The 22,794-nt window shown below is 43.9% G+C and overlaps 1 protein-coding gene across 1 annotated transcript in view; it reads left to right on the top strand.

The window, feature by feature from the left end:
- The first annotated feature begins 2,901 nt into the window (after window positions 1-2,901).
- Window positions 2,902-22,794, top strand: part of IPMK (inositol polyphosphate multikinase) — a 39,307-nt gene continuing 19,414 nt past the window's right edge. Inside the window, exons 1-2 of the mRNA XM_069018833.1 lie at window positions 2,902-3,284; window positions 7,554-7,639. Of these exons, the coding sequence (XP_068874934.1) occupies window positions 3,059-3,284; window positions 7,554-7,639 (312 nt within the window). The 5' untranslated portion in view covers window positions 2,902-3,058. The remainder of the gene's footprint in view (window positions 3,285-7,553; window positions 7,640-22,794) is intronic.

Raw genomic sequence — 22,794 nt, forward strand, 5'->3', positions numbered from 1 at the left:
TTTTGCCTGTCCAGCAAATAACTGGTTTGGGTGATGGACATTTGTTCTCAGGCCCACTTGTACAGTCCTGACCAGCTCTGTTGCAATCTGGTGGGCTGGCAGGAGCTACGCAAATGCGGCTGCCTGATGCAGGAAGTGGCTCTGTGGGCAGCAGGATCCACGTCTCTCACAGAGACCTTGTGCAGAAAACACTGCTCTGGCAAAAGAGCAGTATTTTTGGTGAGGTATGGAAGAAGTGGCTGTGAACCATGTGAAGGTACAGTGAAAAATCCAGCTGTCAGGATACTTCTAGAGTACCAATATTTTGGCGAAGACCCAGCCCCTCTAATCTGTTTACCTAATGTCCTCCTGCACTTCCAATTAAGTATGAGCTTATTTCCTGTACTAAACTACTGTGCATCTTTCAGTTAGTTATGAACTAGCTGTTGTGTTTGAAAAAGGCCTTTATTTCAGCAGAAAGTGATTCTTCTGTAATCCTCGCTCAGTTTGGGGCAGCTGTGCAATCTGCCCATGACACATCCTCTCACAGTGCAAACATGGGCCTGGTATTTTCTAGGCATTGTTAGTCTGTACATTGTCATCAGATTGAATGAGGTATGACTGATTTTCAGCAACAGTGAGAAAGAGTAATCCAGAATTAAGTATAATTTTCCCAAATGCATTTTGTTGGGGGAATTGGAGGAGATTCTAAAACAAATGCCCCTCCTTTAGGAGCTGTTCACAGCCTCTTCTGCTTTCTCTTGGAGTGCAGTTGCACAGCCTGGAGATGAGAAGTTTCCTTGGGAATCTTGCTGGTAGTTTCAGTTTTCAGTACAATCTCTTACAGTATCACACTATGGAGAAAGGAATTATTCGCCATTTCTGCTATTCTGTTTTACTTGTTTCATTTCAGGAGAAGTTCCCAGGTAAGATTAGTGAACTCCACGTGCTGAAGTGTGAGGGTGGAATGAATGAATGGAGGATAGTCTCGCGTCACTTGATTTCTATATGCATAAATCTGACTAAAGCAAATGTCAGGAAAAGGAAAGAGTCACCATTTGCTTATTCCAATTAACTCATGCTTTCGTATTTCTTTTAATGCCCTCTAGGCCCACTTCTGTTAGCTGCAGGAATATCTAACAGCTATCTGTTCAGGACCAGGTGCTTGAATAGTCTTTAAATTCCAATATTTTTGCCTTTTAATTCCATTCTTTTTTCCATTGAGACTTCAAGTTCAGGCAGATTGCAGTGTTAGATGGGCACTTAGACAAGTTTGAAATGCCAAAAACTCTGTTTTTCTCTCTGTGTTTAGACCCAGATTAGCTGAAGTGCCTCATCTCTGCAGAGGGAAGTATCTTTCTGCAAGGCTCAGATTGGCATCCAGACCTTGCAGCAGCTGCTGCTGTCAAGACTGGGAGCCTTCTCTCTGCCAGACACATACACTTGTGTGGTTTTTTTTCACTGTACTCCTCACTAATTCTTGTGCAAGGGTTGGCCAATCTGTGGTATTTCTCTCCTGTGCCAGCACCCCCATGGGAAAATTAATCATATCTGAAGATAGGATCTTACGTTTGCACCCATCTGGCCCCTAATCTTCAGGGCTGGACAGTAATGACTGATGAGAAGGGGATATTCAGGAAGGAAAAACGTTTTCTGCCCAGCCCTGTTACTTCAGATAGGATCTTGCTGAGCTGTAACCCCTGTCTGCACCACCTTACCCAATTAAGAGTGTAAAACAAACTGTTCCATGAACAATGAACTAAGAAACTCAGTTTCAATATATTTATATGTTTTTCAAGTCCTAATTTTTCCTATGACATTCCTGCTCCTTCGATACTTTAATTTCCCCAGTAAATCTGTTAAATTGCCATCACTTCTCCCAACCACGTGCCACATCTCCACATCTCCCAACTATGAGATGGGGAAGAGGTGGTACATAGCCAAGCTCACCATATCGTAGTTCCTGAATATGCATCAGGCCATTTTATAAAACCTGGGGAAAAAAACTTTATCTTCTAAAATTCATTTTCCTGTCTCTGGCTTTTTGTCCCTGTTTCTGTGTCCTACTAATGCTAAACAGAACTTGATACTGACAGATAACACAGCAAAAGTACAGATCTAATACAGAGACCTGCTCATTTTATAAAGAAACAGCAAAAAGAAAAGGCAGTAATTACAGTCTGCTAAATAGAGCTGATAGGTGCCCTAGTGAAGTGGTAATGAATAGCCAAGCTTTGGAGTCCTGAGAGTGAATGCAGGGCCATGCATACCTTCCTCTGTCCATGGAGAGGTAAAATTCAATTTAGAGATTAATCGGTTACCAATTTAATCTGGTGTCGGGCCAGGTACACTCATCTCTAATGCAAGACCAGCACGTACAGAGAGTGCCAAAGTTCTGGTTCAGGCTGCTTTAAGGGCTCCCTAACAACTGTAAAAGTTTATACTGTTCACATACTTCGGTTGGATCTCGCTTGCAGTCACTCCGATCTAGAGAGAAATTGAACAAACCTCGGCGTGACAGCAGATTTATTTAAAAATGAAAAGGATTCGGGGGTATTTCAGGTTACCGAGAACTAGCGGAAGGGAACGACCCCTGCCCGCCACCGCACAGGTCTGCCGGGCTCTCGCGGGGGAGCGAGGGCTGGCAGCCCGGCCGGGGGTGCCCGCGGGTTGGGGTCCCCGGCCGCTCTGCGGCTCGGGGCCGGTTCAGCGGTTGCGCCGGGCCCTGCTGCCTCCTCCAGCGTCCGCTGAACCGGCGCTGCCCGTCCAGGCCTTCTCCCGGGGCCGCGCCCCACGCGGTGCCGCCGCCGCCGCCGCCACCGTCACCACAGCGGCGGTCCCGCCGCGGGCCGGGCCGTGCCAGGCCGGGCGGCGGAGGCGGAGTCGCGCCTGGGGCGGGGCGGTGGCGGTCGCTGCCCCAGCGCGGGTGGGCGGGTGGCGCGGAGCGGTGCGGGGTGATGGAGTCGCGGGCCATCGCCGCCCGCGCCTTCGTTCGCAGGGCCCGCTGAGGCCCGGCCGCAGCCGCCTCCAGAGCGCGGCCGCCCCCCGCCCGCCGCCGCCAGCCCCCCACCGCCGGGACATGGCCACAGAGCCCCCGCGGCCGGCGGGGCCCCCCGAGGGCGGGCGTGGGTGCTGCGCGGGCGGCGGGCGCGGCGAGACGGAGGAGGCCGAGGCCGCGGCCCAGCCGGTGCTCGGCGCCTCCCCGGGCCCCGCGGCGGCGGGAGGCGGCCGGCGGCGAGCGCTGAACGGGTGCGTGCCGCTGTCGCACCAAGTGGCCGGGCACATGTACGGCAAGGATAAAGGCGGTGAGCGGCGACGGGCGCGGGTAGGGGGCGGCGGGCCTGGCCGGGTCACCCGTGAGGGGGTTCTTCCCACTCTCCATTCATCTGAATTCTCCCAGACCGGCTGTGACGGGGCGGATTTGGCTTCGATTTCCCTCGCCCCGCCGATGAAGGGACAGCTCCGTGGCTGGCGGGGCGAGGGTCGGTGCAGGCAGGAGCGGCGCCGGGGGGCGAGGACAGGACTCGCCGCCGCCGTTCCCGAGCTCCTGCTACCGGGGCTCTGCCCGTACCTGTCCGCCGGAGGTGCCACAGCAGCGCGGAAGGTCGGTGCTGGGGCCTGGGGCAGTGCCGAGGGACCGGGGCCTCCCTGAGAAGGCCGGAGGGGGAGCCGGTCGAGCTCCCCACTGCGCACAGGCCGTGGATGGGGCGGTGTCACTGCTGCCAAATTTCATTCTTTTGGTGCTTTTCCTAAATGTCATTAGCCTGTCAAGACGCGATAGTTATCAGGCACCTTTAAATCGAAGGACTTCTGCCGTTCAGCTTCACTTTGTCAGGCACCTTTGTAAAAGTGGGAATTCAGGTAACAGCATGCTGATTCTCTCAGAACATATGTCAAAAACGTGATTTATCTAACGGGACCACCGGAAACTGTGGCCACCAGAAACTTCAGCAAGTTATTATCAAGCTATAGTTATTTGCTTGTTTATTTGATGGTAAATCTGAACCAATGCCTAGTGAGTGCTCTAATGATACAGATACATGAGGATACAGTGTTTTTAAGTATGCCTCCATCAGCTCTAAATTTCTATTCTAATTCCATGTAGAGGAGTAAGGTGTTGGCCCTTCTAATGAAGGGGCTTTTTAACATAGGCAGTGGTCAGTGCCAAAGCAAGCGGCCAAGTTAGTGTTGCCAAATTGCATTTCTCGCCTTACCAGGATATGGCATTTGGGTCCTGCCTCTCAGCCAGACGGAAGGTACACATCCATTCAACTTGCAGTGTGCCCTCTGAGAGTAGCTATAATGAGTACCTGCTGACATATTGTCTTTGAACCCTGGCAGTAGGAACTGCCCCTGCTGACTAGGCCAAGGGCTGAATTACAGAACCCTGTCAGCCATCAGTGAGTGAAGACTAGGCCAAGGGCTGAATTACAGAACCCTGTCAGCCATCAGTGAGTGAAGACTAGGCCAAGGGCTGAATTACAGAACCCTGTCAGCCATCAGTGAGTGAAATTACAGCACTAATGGCACTGTGAGTTTGTCTTATCTACAGCCTGCATCCGTGGTGTGCCTTGCTGCAGATAATCTCAACAGAAAAGTCATTCTTCTCTCTGCCCCTGCCAAAGGCTGAACTTCAGAACCTTTTCAATCATCAGTGAGTGGAATTACAGCACTAAGGGCGCTGTACGTTTGTCTTATCTACAGCCTGTGTCTGTGGCATATCTTGCTGCTGATAATCTCCACAGAAAAGTAATTATTTTCCCTTGCCCCAGCTGCAGACGGTGCAATAAAATGTAGATGGAGGTGCACTGGATCCTTGAAGGTGTATGTGTTCCTTGTTCATATATCGTAGCATGAAGTGGGATCAGGCAAAAAAAGGCTCACTTCAGGGAGAGCTTCACCTTTGGCACATCAATCTTACTTCAGTTAGATCAAACAGCACATGTGATCATCTATATTTTGGGTGCCACTCCAATGGGTTAGGTAAAGTTAGCTCCACTGCATCTCATGGGCAAGACCAAGACTTTTCTGCAGAGGTACCACTATGGTTGATGATCTCATCTTGGAAACTGTTTTATGGTGAAGTGAAGACCAAAGCTGCTCTGGTACTCACAGCTCTCATTTTTGTGACTTGATTTGCCCTTCTGTTCCCACATACAAACAGACAGAGGACTTGGAGGTATCCAAAGTATTTTTAACCTCTTTTTTTTTTTATTTTTTTAGTAAAAATACACTGTAAAATTTCTTTGCCATAGGGTTCCCTCCTCCTGAATAACCTTCCTTTTTCCCTTTGCTTCCTGTGACTGTTAATGCCTTGCAAAGAAAGGCATCTTACAGGCTCTCTGCATGCACATGTAGACATTAGGCTTCTGTGCATTGTGACTGCCCTTTTGTTGAATGCTGTGTGCAGTAGTGCTTCCCCCAGGTAAATCATGTGTAGTAAGTAATGACTTTGGGTTGTGTCTTAATTTGGTAGGCAGGTAGACCGAGTCAGAAGCTGGTGGGATATGCCACCTTATAGAGCCTCCTGCACCTGGCTATGGTTTGGTGCCTGTACCTGCAAAGTGCTTGGGGTCCCTAAGCCATTAGTGGGATTCTGTAGCTAAAGGGGCCATTCTTCTTCAGAGTGACTTGCTTGCTCATTTCAGAATGGTAGCAAGCTTTGCATCCACAGCCAGAGAGAAATGTTTGTGAGATATTTCAGGATTTTATTTTCAACATAGTTCTGTTGATTCTTCAGAGATGTTATGTTGCTTTTTCATATATTGAAACAGTACTCTTCCCTGTCTGTGCTGAAAAACCCCAGGAAGCCTACAAGAAACCCATGACCAACATCCATATGTTAGTATGATCTACAGGTCATGGTATCTCTGCTTCTTGTTGTAGATCAGAGGGAAGCTTATGGAGTTTACATCTTTGTGGTGTATGTTGAAATATGACTCTGGTTTCCAGGCCTACCCCAGTCTCAGTGACAGAGTAGTGCAGTAGGTGCTCTAGTCTGTCAAGAATGCAAAGAATGAGGGAACTTTGGATGTCAGTTTATATTAAACTCTTCAAGTAATATGTATCAACCCAATAGTGCACAGATTCTGCTTCCAGGAATCTTTGCCTGGTCTTTCTGCCTTGTAGATTGTCTACTTATCAAAGCCAAAATACAGATTTTTGAGGAGCATGTGTTATAAACCCTATTTTTATGTTGTGATTGTTAACAATTCACATATAGAACATGTGCTATTCAAGTTCTTGGTGCACTTTGCAGAGTGGTTTTCAGCACGTGCAAAAGGATACAGGGAGGGGGAACACAAGCTGCCATGTCTTGAAGATGTGGTAGCTGCACATGTTGTGTGGCAATATTTTTCTAGTTTTGGAAAGTATATAAAATCCAACTTTAGCAAGAAACATGACTTCAAAGCTGTTTTACACAAATTTTAAAAGCAAATCTTTGGCATAGCCACCTATTGAAACAACTATTCTAAGTCTGGTGGTTGTTTTAAAGTAAATGTCTTGGTCTCTAAAGATTTTGTTTAGTTTATAAGACTGCACAACAGAGCCCATTCATAGATAATTGTTTTTAAGAGGTGAAAAACACAATTGCTGTTACAACTGCAAACTCTCTTTGGGATGCAAAGCTCCTGGCTCATTTTTCTGTTTTCTCATGTGGTAAGTTGAAAATAGAACCTATTTTGGATACAGTTGATGTTTTTGTTACCCTTCTAAGCAAAATAAATTTCTGTCTGAAAAGCTAGAAATTAATTCTAGGAGAAAATTCCTTTTCCAGAAGTGGGTTTATGGTTTTCCCTTGCACTGGATGTGTACTTGCATCACAGTACACATTTCAGAGGAATGCAGTTACTTTTCTCCATTCTTGCCTACATCCATCTCTTGAATATCCTCAGATACTCAGTTGCATTTCTTCTGCAGGTATTCAGAAATATTGGTGACTGGAGAGTCATTAAGGCTGTTTCATGAGGGTATTTTGCAGGGTTTTTTTGTGCAGGCTCAATTAAGGTATTGTGTGGCTGAGATAAAATTCTGTTCTGTAATTACGGGTGATACAAGTAGTAGCATCTGATAGCTTGGAGTGCTGTAGGGGTGCTACTTCTTGTAGTAAACACATACTCTTTCTGTGCTACTAGTATAGATATCCATCCACAGGACATTTATTTCTGTTCTAGTAGTGCATTGAATGTGGTACTCCTTTAACGTCTTGGCATTGTTGGAAAATAATTTATGAATTATTTAAAAAGGGAGTGTCTGTGTAATCTTTTTTAGTTAATTATGGGGTTTTGGGAGTGGAACTTTTAGTGTCAAATCTTGTTACTATGTGGACCTTGGGCAGAACTACACTCAGGAAATCATTCAACGGCTAGAAATAAGAGGAATGCAAGCAAACCTCTGCTAAGGGTTATGTGCAGGAGCTGACAATTTTGTCTCTGCTGTGTGTGCCGTGGAAGCAGTCCATCTTTTCAGTAGGCTGTCCTTGATGGTGAAATCACTATTTCTGGGAAAAAAAAAGGTAAAAGGAAAGCTGTACCTCTTAAAACTAAGCCCTGAAGGAAATGCTTCTCTTCTAGGTATACTGCAGCATCCAGATGGGACAGTCCTGAAGCAGTTGCAGCCACCACCTCGTGGTCCCAGGGAGCAAGACTTCTACAACAAGGTGAGGGTCCCACACTGTGGAGGAGGCTGGCTTACTCCAGGTGAAATGATGTGTGCTTCCTGTAGAAGAACATCCTTATCGTTGCAGTTGGGAAAGTACAACCTGGATACCCTGCCATGATATCTGTGTGCTCTCTAGAACTTTCTGCTCATTGCATGTCAGTCCCCATGCCAGACCTACTTCACTCACAGGATTTAAGCTTGTTTATGGGACAGCAAATTTTCACAGCATCTAAGATTATTGGAAAGCCTTATCTCGCATCTATGTTTAAGGGGTTGTATGTTTGATCCCAACTTTCTCATGTAGCCGAGTCTCAAAATTGCTTACATCTAAATTTAGCATGTTTTATGCTTCTGCCTAGTCTGGTTTACTGCTAGAAGTACTGCTCTGTTCACTGTATTAAAACTCATCTCCTTTAAAAAGTCAATAAAAATCAAAACTCTCCAGTTGTTTTAACTTCAGTTGTATTTTTCCTACTGCTCATCTTCAGTTTGCTTTATCAGTAACTTTAACAGCACAGACCAGGAAAGCTGTTGTTTTCGTGTAAACAGTTTCTAGAGTTTCTGTACAGTTTCTGTACTGTCCTACCTGCCTGTGATAGTCTGTCATATGGTTTTCCTATGTCAGATTGATATGCCATGCCTTTCTGTGGCTTATTAGGTATGAAGAACTATAGAAATCTTCACGCTCGGTGTAAAAGGAGTCTTGAGACACTTGTGGTGTTTGGCTTGGATTTTGGTTGGTTGTTTTCTTTTTCCCTGAAAAGGTATTTATTTAAGTTACCAAAAGACCTTGTGGATTTTGTGGAAATGTCTCACATACACAAACTAAGCAAGGTGCTTTAAGTGAACTGTGTGTTTGCATACTAGCATTATTTGATAATTCTCATGATGGGACAAAACAGCAGGTCTTCAGTTACTAGGAGCCAGTTAAATGTAAATATTTTTATGAGTTTCTCTGTGACTCTCATTGAGATGAGGTTAAGAAATATGCCGTCCAGCCTAAGTGGTAACTTGAGTAGAAGGAGAAAGCTTGAACAGACTCCTTTGGGCACCATGCTGCTTGCTGTGCTGTAAAATCCTGAGGCAGAGACAGTAACATGCTGTCCCTGCCTAAAGCCAGCAGGCAAGAGCGGTAAGTTCAAGCACTGCTTGGACATGAACTCTCCACATCAGAGACTTTATAATTTTGCCTGTTTAAGCTTAGACACATGTGACAAGCTGTGAGCAAGATCCTGGGCAAAGTCTTTGAGAAAGGTGTGTCTCTGTTAGTGTGCTTGTTACTGTGCTGTGAAGAAGTCAGGTCTCAATGCTAGTAACTTGCAAAGTAAGCTTCTATTCGGTCTTCTAAGGCCTTGCTGGGTTGCTTCCAACACTGAAGTTTTTTGGTTATAAGCTGTCTTGAAAAGGAGGTTGGGCAATTCTTGAAAAATAACAGAGAAAGGGAAAGGTATAGGCATGATTAGTTGTGTGCGGACTAGAAGGCCTTTTAGTGGGAGAAGGGAAGGAGAGCAAATACATGTGTGTTGTGTAGGTGAAAGTACAGGAGAAAGGTCTTGGGGATTTGTTGTTTTTCAATTATTAACTGCTATCATGTTTGCTCTCAGGCAAGAACTGTGTGATGTGGGCTATAGACATCTAAGCACTACATGTTGTTACAGGATGATGATTGCTCTGGGTTGGGAGGTTCTGGGTAAGGTACAGTTTCACATGCAGTTTGTGCTGATCCAGTAGCTCATTGCTGCCAAAAGGGAAATGCCTTTCTTCCCATTCCTGCCATTTACCTTGCACCATGATGGTGCTTTTTGGACATTTATGAACTGATTTGACAATTTAAAAGGTGGCAGAACTTCCTTGTCTTGATAGTCTTCTGGCAGATTAGGTGACTAAGCTGACAAGCAATGGGAACAACAGCAAGGCTACCCTGCTCTGGTGACTGAGTTCAACCCATCTTGTGGGCTATAATCAAAGAGACATCACCTTGGAGAAGGCTGATGAGCCTCCAGAGATTGAGGGAAGGAGAATTTTACCATTCCTTGAGACAGAGAGTTGTTTGAAAGGTGGCCAGGTACAGGAGATGGTGAGAAACAGTACAGAAAGGAAACAAGTGAAATAAGACTGATGAGTCCCAAGCTCTCACTTTGTCAGGGCAAAACAGCAGGCTGGTTGGTAAGATCAAAGCAGAAGGTTGTCCATTAGTATATGTGGATTAATTGCGACTCTTTTTTTTTTTTTTTTTTTTTTTAAATTTCTGCTCCTGTTTTTTCATATGTGCTTGGAACTGTTTTGTCTATAGGTAGGTGAGTTATTGCTCCCTTTGCATCCTACCTTATGCTAGCATGAATGAAAATTAGTGCCTCAGTACCTGGGTAAGAAACAAGGGGGTTATCTTTCCTTCTGGAACAGCACACCTCCTCATGTGAAGTAACTGAGAAGCTGTGTAGTTAATGGTCGCAAGAAGATGAGCATGTCTCAGTTTCAGCTGCATGAGTCAGCTGGAGAGCAGCTGTTGCAGAGCTGAAGCAGAAGTGTCTTCCAAGAACCAGGAAGTGGTATTTCAGTGTCCAGTCCTAGTGCTTGTGAGCCGAAGGCTGCAGGGAATGTGTCGTGATAGAAGATAATGAGGCATTAAGAGACAAGTTTGACTAGAACTCTGATATATTTAATGTGATACCAGGTAGATATTATCATCTGTTTGGACCAAGAAAGTCTTCTGTAACTGCTGGATTTGCTTGCAACTTGATGTGTGAACTTGACAGAGGTAAAAGTCTGTGTCAGTGAATCACCAAATGTTTTTTCCCTTGCTGTTTATTGATGGCTTATTTTTTGTTGAGCATGAAGGTAACTACTTACCAGTAGAGCCCAAACAAAATGGGCTTTTGTTTTGGAATGGAAACTTGAGCAAGACATGTACTGCAAAAGATTAATAAGTGATCCAAAACCTGCTCAGAAGTGATTGGCAGCTGAAATTTGGAAGAATTTCACAGGTCTTTGTCAAATCTGGAAAACTGCTGAAGTAATTCCTGCTTGGGCTGTTTTCCTCATACTATGTTTTCAGCTTAGCAGTTGAAAAAAAATACAGGTCTTCTTTTGTAAGAGATTATTTCACCAAGTAAACCAAACTTTTATCTACTACAGCACTATGTCTGTTCTCTACTGTTAGGGAAGGGGCTTGCTATGTGTTACAAGGGAGGGGAAAAACACAGCATGACAAGATTATCATGAGTACCTTCTATGATAAAACATAGTAGAACAATGAGCTGTTTGTACTGGTTGTTAATAGCTTACTGTGCACTGCTTAACTTCTCATTGGAATGTGACTTTCTAGCTGTAATGTCCACTTGCTACTGAGTTCTGTAAATCTGAGTAATTATCAAATCAAAATAGTAACTTTTAAATTTTGTTCCTGCAAACTCACTTTCTGTACCTGAGGACATGAACTCCTTACAAACATTGCCTGGATAACCATGGAATGTTTTAGTAGTTATTTTGGTGCCCTTATTTGTGTGAAAAAATAGGAGGTTTTTTTAACCTTGAATAGCTACAAAATACTTTGTTTTCAATAGGTGTGAGCAGCAAGAGAATGAAACTAATTGAAATATAAGTGTGGTGTTTATTTAAGGGCTATCTATACCACTGATCAGTTGTTTCTGTGTAATGGCAAGGCTCTGTGAGAACATGTAGGTGGAGGTACTCTAAAGGACTATTTTTAAAGGGGTTTTGGAAGGGAGCAGTATACAGTAAGGTGGGAACGGGGAAATAGTGTTGTTTGAAAATGTAGTCTTCTCAATTAAAGATTCTAAATTGGTAAAAGGCAGTGTGAGATTATGGTAGGTTGCCTATGCAAGCATGCTAAGGAATCCACAGAAGTAGCCTGCTTCTCAGTGTGTTTTGGGATTTGGCTTCAGCCTGCTTTATGCCAAGGCTCATTGATCCATGCTGAAATGGTCTGATTTAGTTCAGCAGTGTTGAGAGAAGGAGGAAGCCTATCAGCCCTCCTACTGTGATCTGTTGTGCCAGCTGAGTTGAAAAATATGAGAATAGAGTCCTTTGAAAAGGTTAGTGCAGGCACTGTATGAGGTAACCTGCTGCTTAGCTGTGTGTGGAGCTCCTGTCTCAGCCATGCCAGGCTGTACCCCAGAGCACTCTGTGCTAGCATAGCTCTGTCTTCACATTTCAGAGCTCTCCAGCACAGGGCTTTCCTCAGTTTGTCATGTCAAGAATGCAGCATTGCAGAAACTGTTGTCCTGTAGAGAGGGAGAATGCTGGAATGTCAGGCATTAAATAGGGCAGCTGCTTTTGTGGGCACTAAAGGAGAGAGATTGGGCTCCAAGGAGGGGACTCTGTCTGGCTCAGGTGAGACCCCATCTCCAGAGCTGCCTCCAGCTCTGGGGTCCACAGCACAGGAAGGACATTGACCTCTTTGACTGAGTCCAGAGGAGGCCTCCAGGATGATGAGAGGGCTGGAGCACCTCTGCACCTCAGCTGGGAGGATTGGGATTGCTCAACCTGGAGAAGAGAAGGCTCTGGGGAGAGCTTGCATCCCCTTCCAGTTCCTAAAGGGGCTCCAAGAGAGCCTGGAGAGGGACTTTGGTCAAGGGCCTTGAGGGACAGGACAAGGGGGAATGGCTTTCCACTGACAGAGGGCCGGGTTAGATGAGATATTGGGAGTAAATTCTTCACTGTGCGGGTGCTGAGGCCCTGGCACAGGTTGCCCAGAGAAGCTGTGTCTGCCCCATCCCTGGAAGTATTCAAGGCCAGGCTGGACAGGACTTAGAGCAACCTGGGATAGTGGAAGGTGTCCATCCCCAGGGGGATGGAACAAGATGGTCTTTAAGGTCCTTTCCAACCCAAACCATTCTGTGATTCTATGAAAACTGAGGAAGAGAGAATTTACAGTTGTTATCTTTGCGACTGTGGTTTCCTACAGGCTGTGTGTGAAGCATGAAGAGATGGAGTGTTTCCTAATGTTCAGTAGAACAAGAGAACGTTGCTGAACTGTTTTGAAATGACTACTTTCACTTCTGATCTCGGCATTCACTCAGTGAAGTTGTAAACCTGTTACTCTGTGTAACTGTTCTGAGCGTGGCCTACTGAAGTTTAAAGTTTGCTAATGTAGCAGCTAATAAACTGGGATTTTATGCTTAACAGATCAATAAATGTTCCTGTAAACTTTCATTTGAATTGCCCTTCAGTTTTCCTGTGGTGACTGTGTGACACTAGGGGATATATAGTACACCTTCCCTCCTCATGCTGCCTGCCAAAAACTGTCCTGAGAAAGCTCCTGCAGCATGGACAGCTTCAGTGGGTACCTTTTTCTTTTTTCTTTTTTTTTTTTTTTTTCCTCTGTTTGATGTACATCAGAGTTGTCACAGCTGGTTCTAGTGGTGTTGCCATGTCATGGCTCCAGATAACATAGCTGCAATGGTATAAGGTTTCCAAGGCTATTGTAATACAAGTCCTACCCAGATTCTCAGATAGTCCTGTCCCAGGTGCAAGGCTGATTTTGGGGAGCTGGAATGAAAAGGTGGACAGGGTTCTCCCAGTTCCAGCTCAGCTCTGGTAACCTCCTACCTTTGGCCAATGCTTGTGAACCAAAGTAGCTGATTGACCCCACACAGCATTGTGAAAAGATAATTCAGCTAATCACCTGCCTCTTCAGGTTAACAAATCTTCCACTTGCGCCCAGTTAGTGATGGCACTGTTAACTGCTGTAGCAGTAGTCCGAGTTCAGGGTTTGAGTCCTGCTGACATCAAATCTGAATGCAAGGAAGCTGTTACCACAGGAGATAGCAGAAAATGTTTTTCACTCTTCTTACGTGTCCTAAAAACAAAGCCAGGATATAAGAGACACAAATAGCTATGACATGTAAAAGAGATTTACAATGGTTAGGTGAGAGTCAGGCACTTGAAGGCTAGGAAGGAATGGTTTTGTGGTTGCCTATGCAATTGTTCTGCAGTTTCCCTGGATGCATTGAAATGCAGCTTCCATAGGGGCAATGCCCTGTCATTGTTTTGCTTTCCCTAAAGAGCTCACTAGCTCATTTTACAGTCTGATACAAGGCAGAATAAATATTGTTTATGCAACTATTGCTGTCTCTTTTTTAACCGTCAGTCTTTGAACTTGTAACCAAAGGATAATGTGTTAGTGAAACCCAGTTGTGTTAAGATTTCTGAAGCCACAGTTGCTTGTGCTTCTGCGGTTACAGAGGAGAAATGTTCGGGAATTGTGCCCATTTGGAGCATTAGCAGTAATCTTCTCCTTACTGTTTTATTTGTTTTGTTCTCAATAACCTGCTGCAGCTCCTGGGGTGTCTTTTCATTCTTGCTCAACGCTTGCTTCTTTTCTCCAGTGTCTAATTTTAATTAGTATTTCAGTAGCTTCAGGCAGTGCAGAAGACTTGTGGTGACTCCCCCCCCCCCCCCCCCCTCCGGCATAAAATCAAGCCAACAGTCTGAAAGATGGGTTTTGGCCTGAATATGCACAGAATTGCAAGAACTGACTTATAAGGCTCAGCTCTCTTTCAGCCTATGTAGCACAAACCATGATAAGGCAGCCTGTGTTCCATAGACTATTCTCTGCTACTGACAGGAAAGGAAAGGGATTGGGGAGGCAAAGTATGTCTTGTTTCAGGATCAGTTATCCTATTTTGTAAGCTCAGTTAAGTGCTTTTATACTCTTGATTTAGATGATTATCCTCGGCTGAAAAAGGAGCGGATGATGGCCATTGTGCTGCTGTTGCGTACTAAAATATCCTTATCCTGTGGTCACGTCTCCAGCTAAGGTTTCAATTTTCAGTCTTGTATGGACAAAAATATAGGATGCATGGTTTTCTTAACATCTTATTTTGGAGATGCAATGCCTTGACCATGCCTTTCTTTACTACTGCATTTGGAGCTGTAGCTCAAAAGAATCTTTGGCTGTGTACATCTGGATCTGCTGCATTGGACAGCAGAGATACTGGTATTGAAGTGTACAAATTACCTGTTGGCAAACATAGCAAACGTGTTCTGATGCAGTTCATTCCTGCCCTCGGCATCATTCCTCCTGCTGAGGAACTGTCTAGAAGGCATCCTGTTTTGCTGGGGAAATGAGCAAACCAGCATGTGAAATTGCTTCTAAACCATGAGGCCTGGGCATATTTAATAAAAAGAAGGACACACAGTAATTCTTAACTAATGAGAAGAAAATGGCTTTTTGACAAAGTTGTGAAATACTGGCAGCTGGTATTCAGATCTTTTCTCACACGAGTTGTCTAAGAGAGATGAAGGATAAGGTGTAGCTGTAAGAATCTTCTGAGTTCCTACTACTGTTCTATAAATATGTTTTTTTGTACTTCACTATTAAATGACTGGACAGTAAGACTTAGAAAATATGGCAGATTTTTGTGGTTCTTGCACTCTGCAGCAAAAACAAGTTTGGAAGAAACACACCACACAGCAGAAAGTTAACCTAGAAGGGTCTGGTGAGCATCTCTTTCCCATGCTCTTTGAAGATTGTGTGTCACAGAATAAAATACAACCTGCTTTAATAAATCTAAGAAACCCTTTAAAAAGGGAGACAGTAAAAGGCCATTATTGCAATTTGATGCCGTTGTGGAACTACTGGGTGGAATTGGTAACAGACTGAGTAGTCTACAGTCTATGACATGCAAATAAGCAGGAAAAAAATCCAGTTCTCTTAGCAACCTGATTTTGAGGAATATTCCTTACCAAGAGTAGATCTGGTTGAAAATAAAGTGAAAATGCATAGTTGCAAAGTGCATAGTATGTTAAATTGAATTAAGACACAGCACAGTGCTCCTGCTCTGCTGGAGGGTCATGCAAGTGCTTTTTCAGACTGGATCAAATACTGTTTAGACTTCTGTTACGAATGTTTCAGAATATGGATCAACTTACTAATACATGTTGATGTTACACAGAAAATACTTTGTTCATTATAAGTTCATTTAAAAGTAAGATATGGTTGGTGAGCTGCCAGAATGAGATTGAGGAACGTGTAGGTTGCCTACTTGAAAGGAAAACAAAATAAATTCAGTCTCCAAAAAGAATTCTAGTTTCCAGATTAAAAAAAACCCAAACAGGCTTTTGTAATATGAGAATATTGTTGCTGATGACGCACTGGAGGGAAGGGATGCCATCCCGGGGAACCTTGACAGGCTTGAGAAGTGGGCCAATGGGAACCTCATGGAGCTCAACAGAGAGAAGTGCAGGGTCCTGCACCTGGGTCAGGGCAATCCCAGACACACTGACAGCTTGGATGGAGAAGGGATTGAGAGCAGCCTTGGGCGAAGGACTTGGGGTGATGGTTGTTAAAAAGCTCACCATGAGCTGTCAGTGCGGGCTCCCAGCCCAGAAAGCCAATGGAATCCTGGGCTGCATCCAAAGGAGCATGGCCAGCAGGTTGAGGGAGGGGATTCTCCCCCTCTACTCTGCTCTTGTGAGACCCCACCTGGAGCACTGCACACAGTTCTGATGTCCCCAACATGAGAAGGACATGGAACTGCTGAAGCAGGTCCAGAGAAGGCCATGAAGTTCCTGAGGGGACTGGATCACCTCCCTTATGAAGACATGTTGAGAGAGCTGGGGCTGTTCAGCCTGGAGAAGACAAGGTTGTATGGAGACCTCACAGCACCTTCCAGTATCTCAAGGGGCCTCCAGGTAACCAGACAGGGACCCTGCATCAGGAACTGGAGTGACAGGACAAGGAGTATTGGTACAAATTGAAAGAGGGGAAATTTAGGCTGGATATTAGGAAAAAATCCTTTACTGTCAGGGTGGTGCGATACTGGAACTCGTTGCCCAGGGAGGTTGTAGGTTTCCCAAACCTGACGGTGTTCAAGGACGGGTTGGACAAGGCCTTGTGCAACCCGATCTAGTGAAAGGTGTCCCTGCCTATGGCCAGGGGTTTGGGACTAGATGATCTTTAGGGTTCCTTCCAACCCTTAACATCCGGTGATTCTGCGATTCTATAAATGGCAGTTAAAATGGAGTGCCTTGGCTTGGCACATGGGCAGTGAGCCAGCTTAAGGTGCTCAGGAGGCTGTGGGACCAGCTGTGTGCTGTCACTGCTGCAGGGGAGGGCATGGAAATGTGTGTGGGACTGTGGTAGTGCTGTCTCTGAGTGACTGAACCTGCCATCAGTCTGTACCAGCATGGTAGTTGCCGCAGTACAGTCTTTCTGTGGGCTGCCTCTTGCAGTCCTAAGAAAAACAAGCCAACATATGTCTGTCAGGACTTGGTTCCCATTTCTGTCTCTTTGAAATGTAAAATTAAATTCTGCTTATTTAAGTGTCATGCCTCAGGATTCCTCCCAACTCATTCTCTCCCTCTCCTCTGTGTAAGTATTCAGCTGGGACCAGATTGCTTTCTGGGAAGAAAAAAAAAAAAAGAGTAAGACTGAATGTTCTCAGAAAGTGGGACAGCCATAATAGACTCTTCCCTTTTGTTATATTGTTCTACCATTCCACTTTCATTAATTTCAGTGATAATTTAAGCTTGAATAGTTGGAGCTGCTTAAAAAAATTACTGTTGGGGGGCAGAGAGTTTGTGTTAAAACCCTCCTGCTGCTGGCTTTGCCCACTCACTTTTGCGTCTTTGAGCCTGGATGTGGTGGTGGGTTCTGACAAGGTCTGTGTCTTCCCTCAAAATCCCAAGCAGTATTCATGTTGCACCACATAGTGCATTGCAGTAACATGTTGGGGTCCCTCCCCCTGCCATGGAGCCCTGGGAGAGGGGCCCTGGGGGGGGAGACACGGGGTTTCAATGCCCCTGGTCAGCCTCGCTCCCCATTGGTTGGTTTGTGGTTTCCTGCACGGGCAAAGGACCCTCGGGTCCCGTGACTGTAAGAGTTCCTCAGCAGAGCCCGGCCATGCGGCTGGAGAAATAAACATCTCTCTGAAACATCTATCAAGAATCCGTCCATATATATTTCTTTTCCACGGGACTCCTGGTTTGATATAGGCGTGTTACAGTATCCCCACTGTAAAAGTAACAGAGCTGCCTTTTGGCACAGTTCCATATATAGAAGATAGATGAGAAAACTGGTTGTATTGTACTTCTGCAAGGGAGTAGTACTTGACTCTCTGCCTTGAAATTCACTGGATCTCACTGCCTGCTAGTAGCTTGAACTTTGCAGTGGGTAACTTCAGGTCAGCATCTCTCCAGCTCTATTGGTAATGTTGTCAAAGAAGAAATCAAAAATAAGAATGGGAGAAATATTTAGTGTGTTAAAATTGAAACTTCCTTATCAGATGACCGATGGTAGTATGTCTTAATCATTTTTTTAGTCTGTGTTCTCTTTGTTTTGGCCTCTAGTGGAGGGTACCTAATGTGAATCTGCTCCAGTTTGTTGTACATGCACGTTGACATAACTGAACTGAATTCTAATTATATTATGGAGTAGAGACCTTGATCTGCAATTTGCCATGTATTTTTTGACTATTCACCTAAGAGTCTCATAACCTATTTAAGAGGTTGCTTAACAGGTATTTGTGATGGTAACAACCCCTACATTTTCCTGAGTATCTTTAACAATTGTCTTTGACTTCAGAGTGCTCTCAAGTTCGATGAAGACTCCATCTCCTATGCAGTTGAAGCTGAACATAATACCTGGCTGTGATAGTTATGAACAGAGGAGAGGCTGAAGGGCAAGAGAAAGCTCAGCTCTATGGAAAGAGATTGGTGATGAAACATTATCTCTAATTTTGCAATTTTGACAAAGAGGGCTCTTATGCCCACTACCCTGCTCCATGCACAGTGGAGTGACTTGCAGAAATTGTAGGGAAGTGTGGGTAAAGTAAGCAACTTAAACTTGGTTCGCTGTTAATCTTTAGTTGCCCAGGAATCTTGTGGGATGAAAGATTAGATGGGAGTTTGCTGTCTTGTGAACCCTTTTTAACTTATGATGGAGTATGGCCAAATGCCTGCTTATGTCTTTCAAAATGCTTTGCTGCCTCACCTCTGTAGTAAGTGGTTATTGGAAAGAAAGTGGGGAGGGACTGGAGGATCTGTCCAGCTTAGCTCTGACCGTTTTGGAGCAACTTGCTGCAAATGATGCCTGTGGCTCTTACTTGCAGCTACTCTGTGGTATTTGTTTAATGTTGCTGCTGGTGGCTGTGCCTGACTGCAGGAACCTTTTAGGTGGTTCTCTTGGCTGCTGAAGTTTTGAAGCTGTGCCACACCCTCAAAATGGGTTAGGGTTTGCTTTGTCTCTTTTAAAAATGTCTTTTCTAAAAGCCTGGGGCTTCAAATCTTGGTAGGGTCAAGCCTAAATTGGACTATGTAAAATGTGAAAGTGGATGAAATAAGACCTGCTGGGTTTTTGGCATTCTTAGAGAATGACTTGTTGATACACATGACCAAATAAAGTGTTTCTTTGAGAGATGTTTGAGGCTTATTTTCACAGCCTTCATTTTTTAGAAGGTAGGATGGCCAACCCCTTACTATAATGTGGGGCTTTTTTCCTGACTCCTGAAAGACTTTTGACTTTGTCAACAGTGTGTGCCATCTTTACTTGAAAATCCATTTATGTGATCAGATTGTGGGAATAGATCCTCATTTGCTTTAAACATTCTTTCTTTCTGTAGGTATTTGCAGTGAAAATCATTGTTATCTCATTAATACAGCTGCATATAAGATAGTAAATTAAGCAATTTGGTATAATAGAATTTAGTGTAACTACATTCACAAATATTTAACTTCTGAAGTTATTCTGGTATGAGATTTTGAATATAAGTAGAGCTGGCTCAATGCCAGTTATTTTTGTGGAAACAAGTTCTGTGGACACGCAAGTCAAACCATGATGGTACCACTTCAAAAAAAGGCCAGGGCTGTCTGAGTTGTAGAGCCAAGCAGGTATGAATTGCTAAAGTCACAGCTGCTGTTTCAACCTCAATTTTTTGACCCTTGCACTTGCCTGGTGTAACTGGCTGATGTAAGAGCCCGGAGGGAAATGCAGTGTGTACTCAAGTAATTAAAGTCTATGATAGATCAACGGAAGAGGGAATTAAGGTTGCACTATCATCTGTAAATCTTGCATTTGCTAATTTAAGTGCATGATTTAGCTGCATTACCTTCTCAAAAAAAGTCTCAAATCCCATACTGGACCCCAAATTCTCTGCCTGATGTTGGCAGCTGGCTCTGTGTCCTGAGACTCTGCAGGCCCTAGTGCTGCTGCCTTTTAGGGACAATTTTTTGATAGCTTTGGCAACAAAGAAAGGTGATACTTCAGACTGATATACCTACTCTGACATTTGAAGTTTCCTACTCAAATAGCTTTAAAATACATGTTCTTTCAAACTAACTCTTGCATGTACTTTAGAAATTCTCTATAGATTACTTTTCTGTCAAAGTGGTATTTTGAGGACAGGTCTGTACTGCCAGAACTAGTTTCCTGTTGAAATTTTACTTGTTTTACCCTGCCTCTCTCATTTATGTCATCAGCTAGTCTTTAGAAAAAAACCCTAAATGTTGTGTTTTAAATAAAGAAAAGAATGTTCCTATTGTTCTAAGCAGCCCCTGTTTGTATTAAAAACAGATGAATCTGTTACAAGAAACCCCAGAGTATACTTTGGATTAAATACTTAGGGATGGTAAATTTGCCTTGGAATTAAAAAATCCTGCATGACTGGAAATTATGACTTCCTGGTGTCTATCAGACTATCTGAGCTGCCACAGAACATACCTGGAGCATATTCGTCCTCTGAGTTTGTGGCTGTAATTTGTAATGGTCATGTTGTGAGCTCTCCAAATGTCAGCATCCTGTTTACTTGCTTTTCTGGAGACATTTTATGTCTCCAGTCTGTGCTATTGAAAGAATGTAGCCTGTGATAATTAGCAGTGATAACTCCCCAGGCTGAGCTGACATAGTGTTGTTTTGCATTTCTTGATTTATTGGATAAAGTTGTTATATACTATAAGGAAGAAATTGCTTGTATTTGTCAGTGTTTGCTGGAGAAATTGACCTCCATTGTTACGTTAAAAAAAAAGAAAAAACAGCACTGTTTGTTGAAATAAAATTGGAATATTGCTGATGTAAGTAAAAATCTAATGGTTTATTTATTAAAGTTTTTCTGAGGTAAGGATAACCTGTATTTTTAATGAATCTTCCAGCAGAATTGGTAGCAATACCTTTTGGGGCTTGGGGTGCATGGTATATTTATATTCCCTGTGTAGTTTTTGGGAGGGTTTTGTCATGTTTACATTTATATTTGGTATTCTGTGCCTTGCTTCCAGATTGTATGAAATGAGAAGAAATGCCCATGACGTGTACTGCTTATGAGGTCCCGTTCTAATGAGCAGAAGTGGTTCTGTCCTGCATAGGAATGAACATAATTCCTGAAATGTCTGGTTTTGTTCCTTTGCCCACACCAAGTGATTTCCTCTGATCTTTATTAATTGAGTGCTTATTCTTGTTTGACATGCAAATACATTACAGGCTGCGATTGAGGTCTATATTAAGGTCAAATAAGTGCTTTGTGTATGCTATGTCAAACTTACGAGGGAGGTTTCTTACTGGTTCTGGGAGCAAGATGACTTCTTGAGAGACAGAAGTAATGCAGTTAGTTCTATTATGTCAAAGTAGTGATACTGAAAAATGCATTATTGGGAGCTCTGTCTCCATTTAAAAGGTCTTATATCAGGGTACGGAGGAATAGACTACTTGGAAGATACTTCTAGAGCTCTTTTCCCCATTTGGTCTTGACTTTGGGCAATTACACCCCATTATAAATTATCTGAGTATCTTTGTTGTATCCTGCTATTTGAAATACACAGGAGCATACTCATAATTACTTGCTAAGTTGCAAAGTTTAATTCCCTAATGTTGGTGATAAAAAGTAAGTCAAGGGTCTTGTCTCTCTTAAAAAAACAGAAGTGGTCTCCTGACATTTCACTTTCTCAGAATCTTTTGCTAATAAGTTAAGTAAATGAGTTATTATGTTTGCCCATTTATTCAGTTGCATTCAGTGTTTCTCCTCATTGTCTGCTGCACTTTTGGTTTCCATCACTCTCCTCTTGGTCCTGACCTAAATATATGCACTTGCTCCGATGTAAAGGCATGATGATTTCTGCTCAAACTCGTATGGGAAAAGAGCATTAGTACTGGGGGCAGTGGAGTGCCCCCAGGTCCTGTGATCATAAACTACCACAGTAAACAAAAATTGGGTTTGTACTGCTTGTACACAGTATGAAGTAATGGCACCAGTCAGTGCTTGGAGTTCTGGCCCAGAAACTGCTATGTGTACAATGGGGAACACTAAACTGTTATCAAAGAGAGCAGTGATCAAGTCTGTGCCTCAGTATCTGCCTGCTTCTAATCTTTCCCTCTCCTTAAGCTTCTTCTTTTCTTCCTTAAACAAATAAAATCAAGCTACATTGCAATCTTCTGGAGAAAGCACTGTCTTCTGCTGGCAACCCCTGAGGTGAAGAAATGTTGCATAAATACCCTGATCACAGGGGCAAGCAGGGCTTTTTTTCTTAGAGCACTATGTACCAGCATACCAGCTTGTGCTAACATGGAGGGAAACTGGACTTAGACATACAATTATGTGTCATCCTCAGCGGTCATGCCAGCTTGTCAAATCATGACATGTGAAGAGAGATCAGTCAGTGCTCTGTGATGTGACACTGTGACTTGTAAGATACACACCCAGCAATTTCTCTATGCTTAAGATAACAACAGTAATGGCAGAGGGTGTGGTGTTGGGTGTACACCACTGTTTTGCAATACACTCTGCACATATTTGTGTGGTTTGAACTTTGAGGATTCAGCCCCTTCTCTTAGGATCTTTCAAATGGGGGCCTATACCATGAGCTAGTTAAATGGGTCAAATTCAGTACCTTAGCAAACAGTCAGCATGGGTGTATCATGCTCTTGATCACTGCCCACTAACAGTGAGGGTGTCAGAATTGTGGCTGGTGCAAGCCCAGGAAAGCCCTGCATTAGCTGTGGAGCAGTCCCTGTGTTAGAAGCCCACTGGTGATTTGAGTTTACCTAGTTTGAGGTTTCTGCAGTGAAACCTAAATTTAGCACAAACTCACATTAACTAATTTTAACACTGCTGCTGCGAAAGGTGCTGTCTCAAGTTACTGGCACTGGTGAGGATAGCCAAGGCTTGCCTCGATGCTCTAAAATAGCAATGGACTTCAGGTCCG

The sequence above is a fragment of the Aphelocoma coerulescens genome, chromosome 6, assembly GCF_041296385.1.
Source record: "Aphelocoma coerulescens isolate FSJ_1873_10779 chromosome 6, UR_Acoe_1.0, whole genome shotgun sequence".
Taxonomy (NCBI): domain Eukaryota; kingdom Metazoa; phylum Chordata; class Aves; order Passeriformes; family Corvidae; genus Aphelocoma; species Aphelocoma coerulescens.